General features: G+C 39.6%; 1 protein-coding gene across 1 annotated transcript; it reads left to right on the top strand.

The window, feature by feature from the left end:
* The first annotated feature begins 401 nt into the window (after positions 1-401).
* On the top strand, positions 402-17,852 carry LOC139946938 (beta-taxilin-like). Its single transcript, XM_071944725.1, has 12 exons — positions 402-535; positions 2,533-2,759; positions 3,165-3,268; positions 4,264-4,434; positions 5,106-5,171; positions 5,462-5,590; positions 6,435-6,554; positions 7,553-7,627; positions 9,163-9,255; positions 10,446-10,541; positions 12,914-13,034; positions 13,386-17,852. The coding sequence occupies exons 2-12, from the start codon at positions 2,555-2,557 to the stop codon at positions 13,604-13,606; spliced, it is 1,401 nt and encodes a 466-aa protein (XP_071800826.1). The 5' UTR covers positions 402-535; positions 2,533-2,554; the 3' UTR covers positions 13,607-17,852.
* Positions 17,853-18,041: the final 189 nt, after the last annotated feature.

Raw genomic sequence — 18,041 nt, 5'->3', positions numbered from 1 at the left:
TAGACGCTGCGCAGGACCCCCAGCCAATTACAGCCCTACACGCGTGCATGTTTCATAAAAATAGATGGGGTCTACACTTTGTGGCAGATGGTCACAGTAACTTGAGCCGATTAATTTTAAGACAAAAACAATTTTCCTCGTTTTTTTCTTTTCTTCTTGTTTTCTTTTTGTGAGAACTATCTTTATTTTTGTCATGTGGGGCATATGGAAATTAATTGTTGGGTGACCTGATGGCACGCCCATATATAGAGCTATATATTCGTATATTCCCCACCGCGGCCCACTGTTGTACACTAGATCTGGAAGGACTGGGTGAAGTTTAGTAATTACTGGGGACGCATGCAATAATTGCATCGGATACTTGGTGTTTAGAAATTAGCTTCAGACCGTTTGAGAATAAGAATCTAGGTCACTTTCCTGTGTCTGCCTGTGGCTGGCTGCATGTGTCGTACATGTTTTTGTGAATTGTAGTCTTGTGGAGCTCGAGTGTGTTGTGCTAAATTGTGTGTATTCTCCATATTCTAGAGCCATATCGGTAAGGTGTTTGTTAAAGAATTATGTTTGGTTTAAATTTGACTATCTGACTGAGCAGTTTACTAGCCGGGGAAGTCCACACGTAGGATTAAAGTTTGGTGCGGGCTTTACGCCGACGACGCACAGTAATGACAGTGACTTTATGACTTGGTAATTTCTCACCGACCTAAAAATAGTACTACGAAGTACTTGAACTAAACCCTGCAATCATTTATATATAGCCTATATAGGCCTAGAATTTAAGTTGTTAAAAGCAGAAGAAGGCGGATGTTTATAATAATGTTCCTCCCTGCAGAGGAGAATGAGCAGTGGTGAGTGGTGAGAAACTGAAGTGAATGAAAGAAGTTCAAAATCAATCATTCTAATTTCAATCCCAGTTCAAATTATCATTATGATTGTCATTGTAACTATATTATTAAGAAGGATAACCTTCTTGACCTGCCACCACTTTTTCACTCATTTTTACAAAAAGGGATATCTCATATTGAGGTTTAAATCAAATTATAATTTATTTCACATCGAATGAAAAAGTGGTGGCATGATGATGATACGGAAACATTCCTAATATAATATTATTATACTTTTTTTCCCCCACATACACTTTATTTTGCAGTGGGCATATGTATACATTAAATGTACTCCTACTTACGAAAGAGTCCTATAATCTATATAATCCTAGAACTATGAAAAATTAGGTTTGTGCGCTATTGTCTCGAAACCGTACGGTAGCGGAACATCTTCAGATCATCACCTGCACAGCAGCAGGCGGACACATGCTTTCCCCATTCTATCCTGTCTTGTGCTAGTCTCAGAATCTCCAGCGGGGAGAGCAGAACATCCGGTAAAGAAACTAATCTTGCAGGGTTCAGCGTAAAGTAGGCGCTGACGACCTTGAGCAAGTTCGAGTGGGCCCGTGGTTGACTACAGACCAGCAATGTACATTCGCAGTGATGCACTCACTCGAACAACTCATTTTGAAGTCTAGTCAACCTTCCACCTTTTCGGTGCAGTGTCACTGGTTCCCCTTTGTGCTTTACACATGTTAGAATGGAATATGCTGTTGGGACCAGTGAAGAAACAATGGGCTCGAGGCTGGTTCCAAATGGTCGACCACAGTAGTCAACCAATGGTCGACCAGCCTGGGTTCGAGTGCGAATGGTCAACCTAAAGTTAATCATTGTGCACACTCGAACTTGCTCCTTGTTTGTGCCGGCCATATGACATGGGGAGTAGAGAGCATAGATAAAGAGTGGCTCATTAGTAGGCTTCCGCAGGATGTGTCTAACCTATCTGAGTTGTCCCCCTGATGGCAGCAAACGAGAAGGCCCAAGGGTTAGGTAGTTCAGCTTACATGTTAAGTCGAAGGTTGCAAGTTCAAAGTCAGGGCTCGATTTCACAAAGCACTGACATCAGTGCTTACTGACGTTATAATATAATAATAATAATTTGGGGGGCTAATCATCCTTACTCGCAGCTACATTGTAAGAGCTGAATTTCGAAGGACGCGGGTACAACGTGTTCGAGAAGCAGGCATGCAAGGGCGCCTTTGGCTACCAGCCTCATCAACCCATTATGACCACGGAGCACAGTCAAGATCGAAAGTGTTTGATTTTTCCCGAGGGAGGAAAACCGAATAGTCTGGAAAACCCTCGTGGCACAGCAGAGAACCAACGCACAACTCAACTCACATGGCCCTGGCCGGGAATTGAACCGAGGGCACCTTGGTGAGAGGCGAGCGCCTTATGCACAATCCAACTGTGCCATGTTAGCACTGACGTCAGTGCTTTCATCTTACGATGAATGTCAAGACATACATTCGTCGTAAGATGAGTTGTCAGTATCGCCATAGTGATTTGTATTGTGGCATCACACTTTACTAAGCACCTACGATTGATTCGAGTTAAGATTAATCGTAGCTCTTTGTGAAATCGGCCCCTGCTCTAGTAAATTTTTCTGTGTTTCAATTTCTGAGTATGAAGTGCTTGTTTCCTCTTGCAGAACTTCGAGCAAAACTTCAACAATGACTGACAAGGCAGTAACCGTAGAAGTAAATGAAGATGAGAAACCAACATGTCTGAGTGCAGCTCCTGAAAGCAATGACCAGACAGAAAACGCCAAACCGGAAAAGGAAATACTTCCCAAATGCACAGTTCGATCAGACAGCTCGGCTAGTTCAAGGAAGGATGGAAAAGACGGGAAGAAAGAAGGGAAAAAGAGCAAAAAAGGTTTGTGGAAAACAAAAATCCTGTGTTTTTTGTTTAGTGAGAAAAGATAATTACTGAGGCTGAAAGAGGAAATGTCTTGGTGAACTGTGCCTTGATGATTTTACAAACACGGAACAGGGTATTTTAGATTGCAGAGTACTTCCTGAGAAAGATATTCACTGGTCTTGAACCTCGCTCTTGAAGGGGCACATTTTTGCTCCGGTTAGGGGCATCTCTGCAATGTACATGTTTGAGGAAAAATGTCCAGTTGTAATGGAACTTTATAAATGGCACCACAGCAAAAGCACAGAGCATACATGTAACAGCAATTGCTGTGTGTGCGGTTGGTGATTTCGAGAAGTAGTAAACCACAGGGAAACTGAGTGGGTAAATTTTTAATAATTTGGGGTTGATTTTATTTTCTAGTGAAGGATGCAGATCACTTCAGTCGAGCTGTCCTGCAAAATCTCACCGGGCTTCAAACCACGGAAGAAAAGATTGGCTGTCTTAGTAAGAAATATGCAGAATTGGTAAGCATGGTTTTAATTAACTGTCCAAAGTCATAAAAAAAACAATAAATTTGAATGGTTAGACAGTAGGAGGTTTGACAGTACTGTGTAGATGCATTCACCACATGATACAGTAGGCTGGCATAGTTTATCTATCATTTAAAACCTCAGTGGATGATCTGAAATGGTCGTACAGTAGGAGGGTTGACCGTGTACATGTACTGTGTAGATGTATTCACCACAAGATACAATAAAATACAAAAATAAGGGTCAGGCGGACCCAGAGTAAATCAACCCCACAGAGGATGATATTGATTGGTCATGTTGGTCAGACAGTTGGAGTGTTGACTCATTTATATGGATTCATACATGAATTGAAGGCTGGCACCGTTTTCTTTTCTCAAATTTGCTGGTTTTGCTTTTAATGTTCGTAGATGGTAGACAAAGCTTAAATCCCATAAATTGTCCTACTTTTTTCCAAGTAACAAGTATCATGTTTGTATAATAAGAACTAGTTATTGTTATTAGTAGTAGTAAAACCACAATCGGATGTGATGGATTGGTCAGACATTTAGAAGGCTAACTATTGGTTCTTGATGTTCAAAGATGGCAGTCATAGAGCATAAATCCCACCCATAAAATGTTTCTACTTTTAAAAAAGATTTACCCAGTCAGTTTCCCTCGTGGTTTATATAGATGATCCCCTGGCTGCCACTTCCCAGGCTGTATCGTAATTTGGGTGTGATCCCTGGCTACACTGCAGTTAACGGTTGTATGGCTTCGGACTGGCACCACCGAACAAAGATATTGACAAAATAGGGACACCGCCAATATAGGGCTAGATAGCTCAGTTGGTAGAGCATCGACACGTTAATCCGGAGGTCGTTGGTTCGAATCCCACTCTAGTAAATTCTTTGTTCAACCCCAAAAGTTTATCATGTCTGTATTTAAGAACTATTTATTATGTTTAGTAGTAGTAAAACCACTGTGGATATTATTTTGTTTGATGTTCATAGATGGTAGAGCATAAAACCCTCCAAAGGGATTCCAAGGTACAGCAGAAGCATCAAGCGTTGTTACAGAGGGAACGAGATCAGCTTCAGAGTGAACACGGCAGAGCGCTGCTGGCTAAGAGCAAACTGGAAAGCTTGTGCAGAGAGCTCCAGCGCCATAACAAGTCAATCAAGGTAAAACCATTCATTTTCCGAATAGCCCAAATTACCCACAGCAATAGACCGATCCATTAGGCTCCGCCCACGGCGCACATGTGAGCAAGAACACTAGAGCCTCTCCAATGCCATTCTGCACAACTCTGCCAAGCATACGCGCACGCATGTCGGACCTTATTTTTTTCAGACTTTTGGTGGCGCAATGGGTTGTGATTGGTCAATACGCAATGGGGCGGAGCTTAATGGATTGTTCTACATGTATTATGGGATGGTAGACACAATGGTGCCGGGCAGGCTCGCCCAGAACTAACAAATTTTGCAGTCCCACCAAATCTTTTTTTTTACCATCTGCCTGGGTAGTAGTTAAAAAGCCAGACAGTTCCTTTCAGAATCGAGAAGTCTCCCGAACATCCAATAATCTACTCTGCGGTAGTAGAAGAAAGAAAGACGGTTCTCTAAGTACAAACTCTACCCGGGATGTAGATACACACATGGTGTTACTGCAAACCAAATATACAAATATAATCACGTGAGAAAATTTCAGCTAAATACAGCGTCTACTTGCTGAGAAAACAGCAAAACATTGTCACTGTTTTCACTTTATAAAAAAATGATCCATAGTGAATGAATTTCTGTTTTAGGAACTTAGGATGTTGTTAGAAGTTTCTTGACTTTTGTTACTTAAACAGGAAGAGAGTTTGCAGAGAACTAAAGAAGAGGAGGAAAAAAGGAAGGAGGTCTCGGCCAAGTTTCAGGTGAGACAATCTCAAGAGTTTGTTTTAATTGTTTTTCAATAAATGGATGTATCGAAAGGAAAGGCCATCAACCCTTCTCATTATATTTCGTTTTAAAGTATTTTCGAGAGGAAGTTTGTTAGAAACTCAAGATGAAACTAACGCCAAACTTAAATAATGTCTGGTCAACGATTGTGAATCTCTCAGCCCTCTTGATCCAATAGCTCATTGTTAACACAGAGGTTGCAGGTTTCAGTGCCGCTCTAGTCGTATATATTTTTGTTAACCCAATGTATTTGATTTCCTGACAGCAAACTATCAATGAGATCACAGCCCAGATGCAGGATAACCACACCCGCAACCTCAAACTGAAAGAAGAAAACCTGGAGCTAGCAACCAAGCTGAAGAGTCTCGTGGAACAATACGAACGAAGAGAAGAGGTTGGTCAAATTACTACACAGAAAGTAGTACAAACATTTAACAGTCATGTCTATAGACCTTTATCACTGTTTGGCCATCTTGATTTTACTCCATTCTAACTCATTGTGACCAAATTGAGGCTAGACGAAATAGTAGTCTGTTGCCATGCGCAATGAAAGTAGCATTCATTATTGTATTGGAAACGGGGAACATGACCAAGATGGTGACAGTGTGATTAAAGGTCTATAAAGTGCCAGTTGGGATTGGGATGACAAATGTTTTAGACTACACCAGGTCTGATACTTCACGGAGGCAATGAAGGCGACTGCCTCCCTGCCCCCTGGTCACTGCCTTGGTGCCCTTGAAATGCTACAGTAGAAATTTACAATTTCCCCATAATGTAAATGTAGGCCGTCCCTTTAGGAGAAAATGCCTCATGGTGCCCTTGCCCTTTCAAAAGCGAATCAAACAGGCCTGCAGCACACTGTTTACTCACAGGCTAGATAACTAGCTGAGCAGTCCAGAGACTTTGCAGAGTAGCAGAAGTTGTGCGTTGACAAAAACTGGTCTTTTCGGGAAAAACTCTGGAGGGGGCACTCTATGGACGATCCGGCCCGTCAATCAAACTGTCCGCATTCACCCATTTGACCAATCACAGCAATGATTGTGGTCGGACAAACTCGGTCAGGCGTGCGCGTATATTTGGCATGCGCGGCAGATTCGTGCAGAATGTCATTGGGAGTGCTCGTACACGTGTCTTGCTCATGTGCACAGTGGGCGGAGCTTAGTGGAAAGCCGGAACGGTCCATTGTGATTTGCTGGTCGGTATTGAATCAAGTTTTGTTGTGTTTATTTTCTTGACAGCACATCGAGAAGTTGTTTAAGCACAAGGAACTGGAGTCGCAGCTGTTTGATGCCAAGATACAGCAGGCAAATATCGCAATGCTGGAGGAGAAAGAAAGAAACCAAAGAGAGAAAGCTCTGGTAAGTAGAAGTATATTCGATGCTGCAGAATATTATTTGAGAAAATAGAAGCTATTGCAAATCACTACCAACCAAAAGGGTTCTACATATGGTATAAATGCCCCCAAACATGCCAAAAGTTGGTGATCTAATGTTTTGCCCCAGCAGAGTCTTTCTTGAAAGTTAAATGAGATTACAACACACACAAACAGGTAAACTGGTTTAACAGAAGCAGTCAGAGTGGAAACATGAAAACACGCCAACTGCCAAGTAATAAACCACAAGGTCTGACTGGTTAATTACTTGATTCTTGAAATACAAATTTGAATCCCTATAAAACATTGTGAGAAACAGCTCCCTCTGAAGTGACGTAGTTTTCGAGAAAGAAGTAATTTTCCACGAATTTGATTTCGAGACCTCAGATTTAGAATTTGTGGTCTCAAAATCAAGCATCTGAAAGCACACAACTTCGTGCGACAAGGGTGTTTTTTCTTTCATTAATATCTTGCAACTTTGACGACCGATTGAGCTCAAATTTTCACAGATTTGTTATTTTATGCATATGTTGAGATACACCAACTGTGAAGGCTAGCCTTTGACAATTACCAATAGTGTCCCCTTTGACAATTACTAATACTGTCCAGTGTCTTTAACTGACCAACCTGAAGGCAAAATCAATTGAACAGCGGCCAACCAAGGTCATCTGACTATATCATGCACGGAACAGCCAAAATTAAAAATTGCCACTTATAAACAGTGACTGATAGTTAAATGGTCATACAGTTGGAGGGTTAACAAACTTCATTCGTTTATTTCTACAGGCTACAACCCCCAGCCATAATGTTAACGTCAACATGCAGAACTTAATAGCTTAATGTTTGTTATTTTATGCATATGTTGAGATACACCAACTGTGAAGACTAGTCTTTGACAATTACCATTAGTGTCCAGTGTCTTTAAAGGATTAACTCATCTTTATGTGTGTATGTTTGTAATTTTTATATTATTTTGTGTAATAGTTGTTGGCTGATGCGACTGATAGTCAGAGAAAGTGTGAACTGCTCACCAAGCAAGAATCTCAACTTAAAACACAGGTTGGTTACTGTTTCAGTTCAAAACTTAAAAACTCTGTAATCCACTGGTTAAAGGGAAACTCTGCCTTGAGACCGGGCGTTTTGGAATAGAAAAAGCGTGTCATGGCCGAGTGGTTTAGAGCATCAAGTTCAAGTTCTTGTGGTTAAGTCATCGGAGTGTGGGTGAGCAAGATACTTTACTATAATTGCTTCTCTTCATAAATGGTTACCTCCGAGGGTAGAGGTTGACATTGTGTATGAAAAAACCTTTGGGGGGCCTTTGGAAAGATTACAGGAATGATATTGGCCCAATGACCAGGGGTGGATTTCACAAAGAGTTAAAACTAGTCTTAACTCGAGTTAGGATTAGCCATACGTTTTTAGTATCTCCTAGGACTATTCCTAAGTTAGGACAGGTCCTAACTCTTTGTCAAATCCACCCCAGGGCACTAATGTAAAGCGCATTGAGACTGTTATAGTGAAATGCGCTAATAAGACTTTGATAAAAAATGATTCGAGTGCTTTTTAAAAATGTCCACAGATTAACACGGTTTGAAGATATTGATAGTAGAAAGCTTCCCTTTAAATATTACTTACTTACTGAGGTGCTGTAGCTTTTAAGAAATTAGTAAAACAAGTCACAAAATTATTTTTTGTCTCAGTGAGACGAACATTATTTTAGCAAGTAAAAACGTATATAACCAGTTATTGGTTATGGTATTATACCATAATCATAGCATAACTGGTTATTACATTTTGAGACAAACAACATTTTTGTGACCTTGTTTTACTCATTTCTTAATAACTACAGCACTTCAAGGGAAGCTTTCTACTATCATTATCTTCAAACTGTGCAGCTTAAATTTAAATCTGTGGACATTGTGTTTTGTGTTAGAAAAAAGTACCTAGACCCTTTAATATGCTGTGGATGGGGTTGTTTTTTCACATCCCACTCACATGCCTGACTTGAAGAGGTCACCTCAAAGTTACTCATAATAAGGGAATCAATGTGTGGTGAAGAGGTTTTCAACTAGTGGTCAATCCCAACGAGGGGGAGGTAAATTATAAAGAACCAGGCCTTGGCAGGTTTAAACCACTAGTTGAAAACCGATTAAACACACTTTGAATCCCATTCGTAAATACCTTTTCGGTCAACAAAAACATCATCACTTTTGGGTCAAAAAGTAAAATAAATGCAAAAAATATAATTGTTAAATGATTTCTTTCAACACAACACCCCTCCAGCTATGAAATGGTAAAGCCCTCCGCCGCCCTCGGGTAAACAACTCCTTATAAGGGAATGCTGTGCGTGTATCGCGTGATGTGGCACAACTGTTTCAGCTGTTGCTCTCGACCAATAGGAATGAAGAAACTGTCTTATACAGTTATAAGAACAGGTGCAAGGTCGCGTGTCACGCCCATGAATTAACACTTTTTACCGGTCATAAACAAAGGTTTATACACACCCACGTGACGCGCTCTCCACCAATAGGAATAGCGAAACTGTCTGAGGTATTTATGAATCAGGGTGTGTTGTTGTTGTTTTTTCTTAATAGCTAACAGTATACACAGAGAAGTTTGAGGAATTTCAGAGCACACTGACAAAGAGTAATGAGGTGTTTCAAACATTCAAGCAAGAAATGGATAAAGTAAGTAGTTCTCTGTATTTTCTGTCACCTATTATTAAATAAGTAGTTCAGAATAAATTTGCAACAATCATTAAGATAAACTATTCAGAATATCCCAAATGGCAAGTTAGGGCTCTTAAAATCGAAGATAAACCACTAAGTGGAAACATTCATCGTCCTTCTTCCAAACTTGCCCTACAGTTTAAAAAAAATCCTTCCGGCAATAACTGCATTTAGCTCATTTAGCTCATATCTCTGATATCTTCCTCAACAATTGCGCCATCTTGAATTTCTTGTCAACTTTCAAATCGTCACTTGAAACTCATCTTTTCAGTACTTGTTATTCTGTTTAATTGTTTTTACTGTTTAAATGCACTGGACACTATTGGTGATTACTAAAAAATAATTGTTTGCATAAAAACTAACTTGGTAACGAGCAATGGAGAGCTGTTAATAGTATAAAACATTGTGAGAAATGGCTCCCTCTGAAGTAACGTAGATTTTTGAGAGAGAGGTAAATTCTCAATCAAATATTAAACGACCTCAGGCCTGAAGCCTTTCATTGGGCATTGAAAGCACACAAATTTGTGCAACAGGGGTGTATTTCACTTTCATTATTCTCTTGCAACTTCTCACTCAAATATTAAACGACTTCAGGCCTGAAGCCTTTCATTGGGCATTGAAAGCACACAAATTTGTGCAACAGGGGTGTATTTCACTTTCATTATTCTCTTGCAACCTCTCACTCAAATATTAAAAGACTCCATGCCTTAAGTTTCGATGATCAATTGAGTCAACGTTTTCACAGATTTGTTATTTTATGCACATTATAAGTTATCACACAACAAGTGGAATATGGAAAAATATAGCGCTTCTGCGTCCCATATCCAACGAGGCCGACGCTATATTTTCTGTATTTCCACGAGCGCGCGTGTGATAACATATTTATCTTCAAGCAAACTTGGCGCCTGACATAGAACACACAAGACGCAGGTAGTGATATTAGCCGTGCAATATAGGTTTTTATCATCACTCCGTTCTGCAAATCTGATTGGAGGATTAGCGCGTATTTGAAGAAAAATGGGGATACAGCTAGTGAGAATATTGGTCTTTGACAATTATAAAACGTGTCCAGTGATCTAATAATGCACCATGACCGATACTGGCGCTTAATAAGTGCTTATTCTTGTATTAATTTTAATTTATTTCAGATGACAAAGAAGATAAAGAAGCTTGAGAGCGAGACTAACATGTGGCGTGTACGATGGGAAAACACCAACAAGTCACTCCTTAACATGGCTGAACAGGTAAGTAAAATATAAAATCAGGCTTGAGTGTGAGACTAGCATATGGCGTGTATGATGGGAAAACACCAACAAGTCACTCCTTATCATGGCTGAACAGGTAAGGAAGATACATAATCAGGCTTGAGTGTGAGACTAGCATATGGCGTGTGCGATGGGAAAACACCTACAAGTCACTCCTTATCATGGCTGAACAGGTAAGGAAAATACATAATAAGGCTTGAGAGTGAGACTAGCATGTGGCGTGTATGATGGGAAAACACCAACAAGTCACTCCTTATCCTGGCTGAACAGGTAAGGAAGATACATAATCAGGCTTGAGAGTGAGACTAGCATATGGTGTGCACGATGGGAAAACACCAACAAGTCACTCCTTATCCTGGCTGAACAGGTAAGGAAGATACATAATCAGGCTTGAGTGTGAGACTAGCATATGGCGTGTGCGATGGGAAAACACCAACAAGTCACTCCTTATCCTGGCTGAACAGGTAAGGAAAATACATGATCAGGCTTGAGAGCGAGACTAACATGTGGCATGTACGTTGGGAAAACACCAACAAGTCACTCCTTATCATGGCTGAACAGGTAAAGAAAATACATAATCAGACTTGAGACTGAGACTAGCATATGGTGTGCATGATGGGAAAACACCAAAAAGTCGCTTCTTATCATGGCTGAACAGGTAAGGATGAGTGATACTATCATATAATGTGCACAGTGGGGGAAAAAAACAAATCCTTTTAAAAAATACTTTTGCTTTCAACCACAAGAGCTTTTTCCATTTTTTTATGGCCACAGATCATTTTCTTACCCCACACCATTTCTTTGGAATAGAGGTCGTTCAGACACAGTACTAAAGTTGGTTTAAGTCATGGTTCAACCCGATCGAGTTCAACTCTGTGTGTCGGAACGGTTCTAAAGTTAGTCCGAATGGAGTTCAACCCACAAAAGATAAACCGTCCAGGGAGGGGGTTTATCTTTAGACCGCTTTGGGTTTATCTTTTAACACTGTGTGGACAGAATAAAAAAGACTACATCCGGTTTAACTCACAACAGACGACCCATTGACCTCCGTAATCATTATGTAAACACACGGTGACCAATGAACAGGCCAATAAACAGGATGTTAGAGTAACAGGGTCGCGTTTGCTTTGACCTCTTAAAACCAAAGATACACCGTATTGGGTTTAACTCAGTGCTGTCTGAACGCAAGGGGTTTTTATTTTTATGACCACCCCCTGCTGCTCGTAGAAGTTAAACCGGTTCGGGTCTAACTTAGTACGCTGTCTGAACATACCCATAGTCTTCCTGTGCATATTCACCAGTTGTTCTATACACTGTTTTAAGTCTCTGTTTAAAACTTTTTTGAAGCTGCTTATTTGTAATCTGCTTACTACTCAAACTGTATCTTTCACTCATTGTATATTTTATTGTTCTCTTGATGAGCTTAGAGGCTTTGGCATTAGTAAGGCCCTTTACAAATGTCTTCATTATTACTATTATTATTATTTAGGGAATAAATATGTGCTTGGCTGGTTTTAAACACTCTGTTTAATACCGGTTGCAGTCTGGATGCGATAATTACCCGAGCTGGAGGCGAGGGTAATTATCAGCATCCAGAGAACGAACGCAACAGCAGTAGTCTGGTACCCTCTTATTTTGTCAAAACTCGGCGTTTCAACAGAAGATTTTACAGTTCTTGTTTGACGATTGATTGTGCGCGACGTACATGAAGTTTTTTGACGATTCTACCAGGAAAATGGAGGACAATGAGCCCCGTCCGCGATTTGTTTTACTTACTGAAGATGAATTACGAGATTTTATAGACTCAGCAGATTCAAAGAACACTAAAAGCAGCATAAAATACGTCGAAAGAATTGTTCAACAGTACTGTTCTGTATGCAACACAACGTTGGAGATAGTGGATCACATGAACGCAGTGTTGAATGAAGAATAAAGGTGTTGTGTGAATTAATTTGTATTAAAGTATACAGATAGAATCAAAGGACGGGGTGTTATAAAACAAATATTGACTGCTTTGTCTCGTGGTATAGTTTCGCTGAGGGAAGATAGTCTGCTCCGGGGATCACCTCGAGTGACAAGTTTTACTAAGCCACTTGAAGCAGTCAATATTTGTATACTATTTTGCATTAAACCTAGGCAGTATAAATAATAATAGTACTGATAGTAGGTCTAGAAATGGAAATAACACGATAATACGTTAAAGAAAAGGGATTGTACGATTTTGATTTTCAGTTGTGGGCAACTCATGAAAATGTTTGCGAATTAACACGTCATTCGTCTTAAGAATCTCTCATGTCATCCCTTTTTTTGTGATGAATTCAAGATAAAAGGTTGTTCTGTTATTTTTTCAGAAAACGCACCATGAGCGGGAGGCTACAGAGAGTCGTAGTAAAGTAGTTCGTTTAGAGAAGCTGTGTCGTGCATTACAGGGTGAACGCAACGCTCTACTAGACAAAGAAAGGACAGTCGCAGGTGGGTGTCATGGACAAGATGAACATTTTATTTATTTATTTTTTTTTTTATCCCGGGGGATTCTTATTTATTGATCGCTTGTTTCACACCAGAAAAAAGCTAGAGCAATAATATAAAAAGTCTTGGGCGCACCGGATTGGAAAAAGCGTGTCTAACAAAAATTATTTTTTTTGTCTGAAATCAAATGATTGTTTTAAATTATATCTACGAAGAAATGTTAACATTAAAAACACTCACTAGAATTGAGTTTTAGCTTTTATATTTAATACACAAATAATTTGTTTGTTTGTATACTTTTTAACAGTTCCACTCACATCATGCCTGTAATAATGATGTGCATTTTTTTCACAGCAAACGAAACCGAAGGAGTATCGTCTGATGTCACCAACTCCAAGGCACAAGATACGAACGTATCATCAAGTCAACAGGAGACAGCAGCAGTGCAGGATCCTACCAGTAACTCCGCAGCATCTCCGTCAAACTCCGAGTCTGCCGGCGACACTCATCAGGAGAATCAGTGTATCCAGTCAGACAGTGGTCAAGGGAGCGAAGAGGCGTCCAGTGGAAAATGAGCCCTGGGTTCCGTTAATAATTAGTAGCTCTAGCAATAATTAACTAGTTTTGCTTTGTTATGCTTAGTAAGAGCCTTGTTTTGAATGGTAATTTTTTACAGGGCAATATGGAGGCAACCAACTTCACTGAATACATGAGAAACATTTTTGCTGCACAGGATCGTGTTTTTTTTGGTGTTTTTTTGACAAAATCTCTCAGGAAAAATAATGAACCGATTGTCTTTTTAATTTGTTGCGATATTTGTTTCGTCTTGGCGATTGCCTGGAACTGGTTGCTTGAAATGGTCTTTTGTGACAAGGCTCTCGAGCTCCAGGGCTGTGTAACGCTAGGTGATTTATACAGGTAAATAGATCTGAGCAACATTCAACATTAATATAATAATAATAATAAGACTTGTAATGCGCACGTATCCACGTGCAGTAAAAACCAACAACAAACAAAACAAAACAAAGAAAAACAGACACAACAAAATTAGTCCTTGAAAACCTGTGATAAAAGTTAAGTTTTGAGAAGAGATTTGAATTTTGTGGTAGAGCGTTCCAGATAAGTGACGCAGCTGAAGAAAAAGACCTGTCACCCCATGAGTGTCGAGACTTGGGTTCAATGAGGAGAAGTATGGAACTTGAGCGAAGAAACAAGGAAAATATCCATTCTCGCTTAAGGTAGGGTCAAACTTGGGTACTGACCCCCAAAGGAAATCATGTAGCTTTTATGCGAAAGCCTACTTGTTAATACATGGTCGCAAGCTTGTAATGGTCGTCAGTATCATTGAAATTAGTTTGTCTGAAACCTGCCACTGTTGATTAGAAATCACTGCAGATGATTTTTATTTGGCCAAAGATGCATTTCCTTCATTACTCGCTGCCACTTTCCAAAACATGGATAGATTCGATGTTGTCAGTGAAAATACCTCACAGTTTTTGGCTGTTTTCTCAATTAGTTAGCAATGTGTTCAACTGAAACTTTCACGGGTGACTTTTATTGTATCTTTCTTGACAAAACAGTTGATGATGAAAAACCCCCAAAACAAGTTGTAAGCCTACCTTTAACTTGTTTACTGAATGTTCACGGTGGCTTGGTAAAATACTGTAAGAAAAATGTCGCTCGGTATTAATACCAAAATGTTCTGTTTGTGGGCTGTTCAGTTGGTTGCTTTCCTATTGCCTATAAAAGTTACCTAGTGTGACAAGACTGTAAGTTGTAGCATTTGTTTAATTTTTTTAAAAAGAAGAGTGCAGGGTGTGTGTTGGAGAGGGGGGGGGGCGCTAGGTGGGACTCGTGGTCAAAGTTTTTCAAGTAGGAAATTATTGCCAAATGTACATGTCATGTTTTGATGTCTTTCGCATACGCTGTCTGTAAGTGGTCTGTGATTCAAACCTAATAAGCTATGCCCGCTTTTCACACTTTGCGATTATCGCAAGCCCGTTGGAAATATTAGTTTGCTTTTCATATTTGCGCAAGAACTTCATCGACGGACCACAGAGGGTGGGGGTAGGGACCTCAATCTCTGCCTAAATAAAAGTACGGGTGACACCATAGAGAAGAACTAGAGGGGACCTGCCCACCATTTTGTAAGATGAACATTGTTTGCGCGTTAAATATGAAGTAGGCCTTCGTACACGTTGGTGTGTGTATGATACATAATACACGCTATGCGATGTTGTTTTTCAACTTAAACAATGCGCGCATGCTGTGCCGCGTGTAATGCCTCCTGCTGGCATTTAGAGAGAGAGAGGGACTCAGCTTGTATCATGAACTTTGGTAGTTTTAATCACGTTAACACTTGGCTGCCATCTTGATGGAAAGGTACATGAGTGAGGGGTTATAGACTCTCGAGGGCGCTCGTCCTGTATGTATGCATGTGTGAATGTGACACCGCGTAACTACATGTAGGCCAGTGCGCCCTGTAGCTTTTATATATAACTCTATGTGTGGCACCCTCAGCGCCATCTTTTTTCATGGCTACTTGATTTGGCAAATAATTCATGATTGGGAATTTTTAATCATTGGGCAACGCATGCAAGTTTTACCAATCTTTTTGAAAAGGTGCCTGAGGATTTGACAGAAATTAAAGATGTACAAAGAAAGGTTTTACAAATTTTCCTACATTATTTTGCTTGTTAAAGGCTTGTACTATTTGTACTTTTGGGGGGTTGAACAAAGAATTGACTAGAGTGGGATTCGAACCAACGACCTCCATTAAATAACGCTGAACATTAAACATGACAGCACCCTCTAAACTTGTACAGCATTACTTTATGATATCATCAGCAAATGATCTATGTAGAAAGTTTGCAAGGCACAGTATAAATACTGTATAAAGCAGATACTAAGCCAATGACCTCTCAACAAATTTTCTGAGATTTTCTGGTGCTGTGGCTTACGTTGCAGGTGGCTTGTTGTAGTTTCAAAAATACGGTTGGGTTCCAAACTCCCTCACAGGATTGAAATATTATAAATTCATACTTTTATGGCCAAGGTTAGTTTGATTTAAAGGAAAGGTATACATTTGGACATTGTTCTTTCTTAATAAAAGGCGGTGGACATAATTGGTAATTACTCAAAATAATTATGAGAATAAAACCTTACTTCGTGACGAGTAATGGGGGAGAAGTTGATAGTATAAAACATTGTGAGAAACGGCTCCCTCTGAAGTGACATAGTTTTCGAGAAAGAACTTCTTTCACGAAGCAATTTTCCACGAATTTGATTTCGAGACCTCAGATTCAGAATGTGAGGTCTCGAAATCAACCATCTTAAAAAAGCACACAACTTCGTATGACAAGGGTGTTTTTCCTTTCATTATTATCTCACAACTTCGACGACCAATTGAGCTCAATTTTTTCCAGGTTTGTTATTTTATGCATATGTTGAGATACATGTTGAGAAGACTGGTCTTTGACAATTACCAATAGTGTCCAGTGTCTTTGAAAATTTTCCGCCCCAGAAACGGGCCTTAATAGTTAGGACTCTGTATCTGTGTACAGAGGAAAAGTCCATAGGGCTACACTATGGGGCTGATGCAACTATGGGGCTGATGTTGGTTGGCAAACACCATAGAGTTGTGCACTATGCAGACGCGCAATCGCGTCTGCGTCATGCACCCATTAGCCGTGTACAAAACGGCGCGAAGTTCCCTCATTTTGCCAACCAAAACGTTAGTGCGCACGCGCTATGTGCAATTTACATATTTCATGGGAAGGGTCTATTACCAATAGTGTCCAGTGTCTTTAAAATTCATCGCAATACAAACTTACTTGGTTTGAAGTTCAGCAGCTTTCGGTAGTATAACACTTGTTTCAGACAGGTGCGCCAGAGTCGCGCCGAATATAAATTCTGAATTACGTACACAAGAGGTTTGACGTCTGAGAATCATTTCACTTTGAAGTAATGTGGTTATGAAAAATTATAGAAATTTATTTCTCGAAAAATTTGAATCAGAGAAGTGTTGCTGGCACTTGTGTCTCTCAGATTGTGTTTTCCAATTACAGATTATTCTTCCTGTGTGGACATAATCGCTTCGGTGTGTTTTCTTAAAAAAGTGATCACCTTTTGATCTGAAATTTTTACGGGTTAGTTTTATTGTATTAGGTTTACATTTATATAGAATTAAAACAACTAGAATGTTCCAAAAAAACAAAGGTATATCTTCCCTTTAAGACACTGGATACTATTGGTTAACACTTAAAAGTAATTGTTAGCATAAAAACTTACTTGTTAATGATCAATGGAGAGCTGTTGATAGTATAAAACATTGTGAGAAACGGCTCCCTCTGAAGTAACGTAGTTTTCGAGAAAGAAATAATTTTCCACTAAAATATTTGATTTCAAGACCTCCACATTAGATTTTGAGGTCTCAAAATCAAGCATCTGAAAGCACACAACTTTGTGTGACAAGGGTGGTTTTTTTCTTCCATTATTATCTCGCAACTTCGACGATCGATTGAGTTAAAATTTTCACAGGTTTGTTATTTTGTGCGTATATGTTGAGATACACCAAGTGAGAAGACTGGTCTTTGACAATTACCAAAAGTGTTCAGTGTCTTTAGCGATAGTTGTTGACAATTATTAATATTATCAAGAACCACAAGACAACTAATTTTCCACCAGAATCTTCTGGAATTGTGTACAGTGAGATATTTAGAAGCCAACGTAGTAAAGAAATAAGAAATTCAATTTTTGGATGAAAAGGAAAGTTTTGTATTATAATGAATAATAAAAATTGTTATGTCAGTGCACACATGACATGCCCTCAGCATTACGCTGACAATTTATTTATGTTGTCCAATCGCATTTATCCAGTCTCATGTCATCTCAAATATCGACTACTGTAATGCCATCTTCTACAGAATGACAGAGCAACAGTTATCAGATCTCCAGACTACAACTAAGTGGAATGTCATGGCCGAGCGGTTAAAAGCGCCGGATTCAAGC

This window comes from Asterias amurensis, chromosome 14 (genome assembly GCF_032118995.1).
Source record: "Asterias amurensis chromosome 14, ASM3211899v1".
In the NCBI taxonomy this organism is placed as follows: Eukaryota; Metazoa; Echinodermata; class Asteroidea; order Forcipulatida; family Asteriidae; genus Asterias; species Asterias amurensis.
Note: the sequence above shows the minus strand (reverse complement) of the source record. Positions and strands in the feature narration are given on the sequence as shown.

Coding starts and splice junctions, on each gene's coding strand:
- LOC139946938 (XM_071944725.1), top strand. CDS start 2,555: ATGACTGACAAGGCAGTAACCGTAGAAGTAAATGAAGATGAGAAACCA. Junction 5,591..6,434: donor AATACGAACGAAGAGAAGAG/GTTGGTCAAATT, acceptor TTTTCTTGACAG/CACATCGAGAAGTTGTTTAA. Junction 6,555..7,552: donor ACCAAAGAGAGAAAGCTCTG/GTAAGTAGAAGT, acceptor TTTGTGTAATAG/TTGTTGGCTGATGCGACTGA.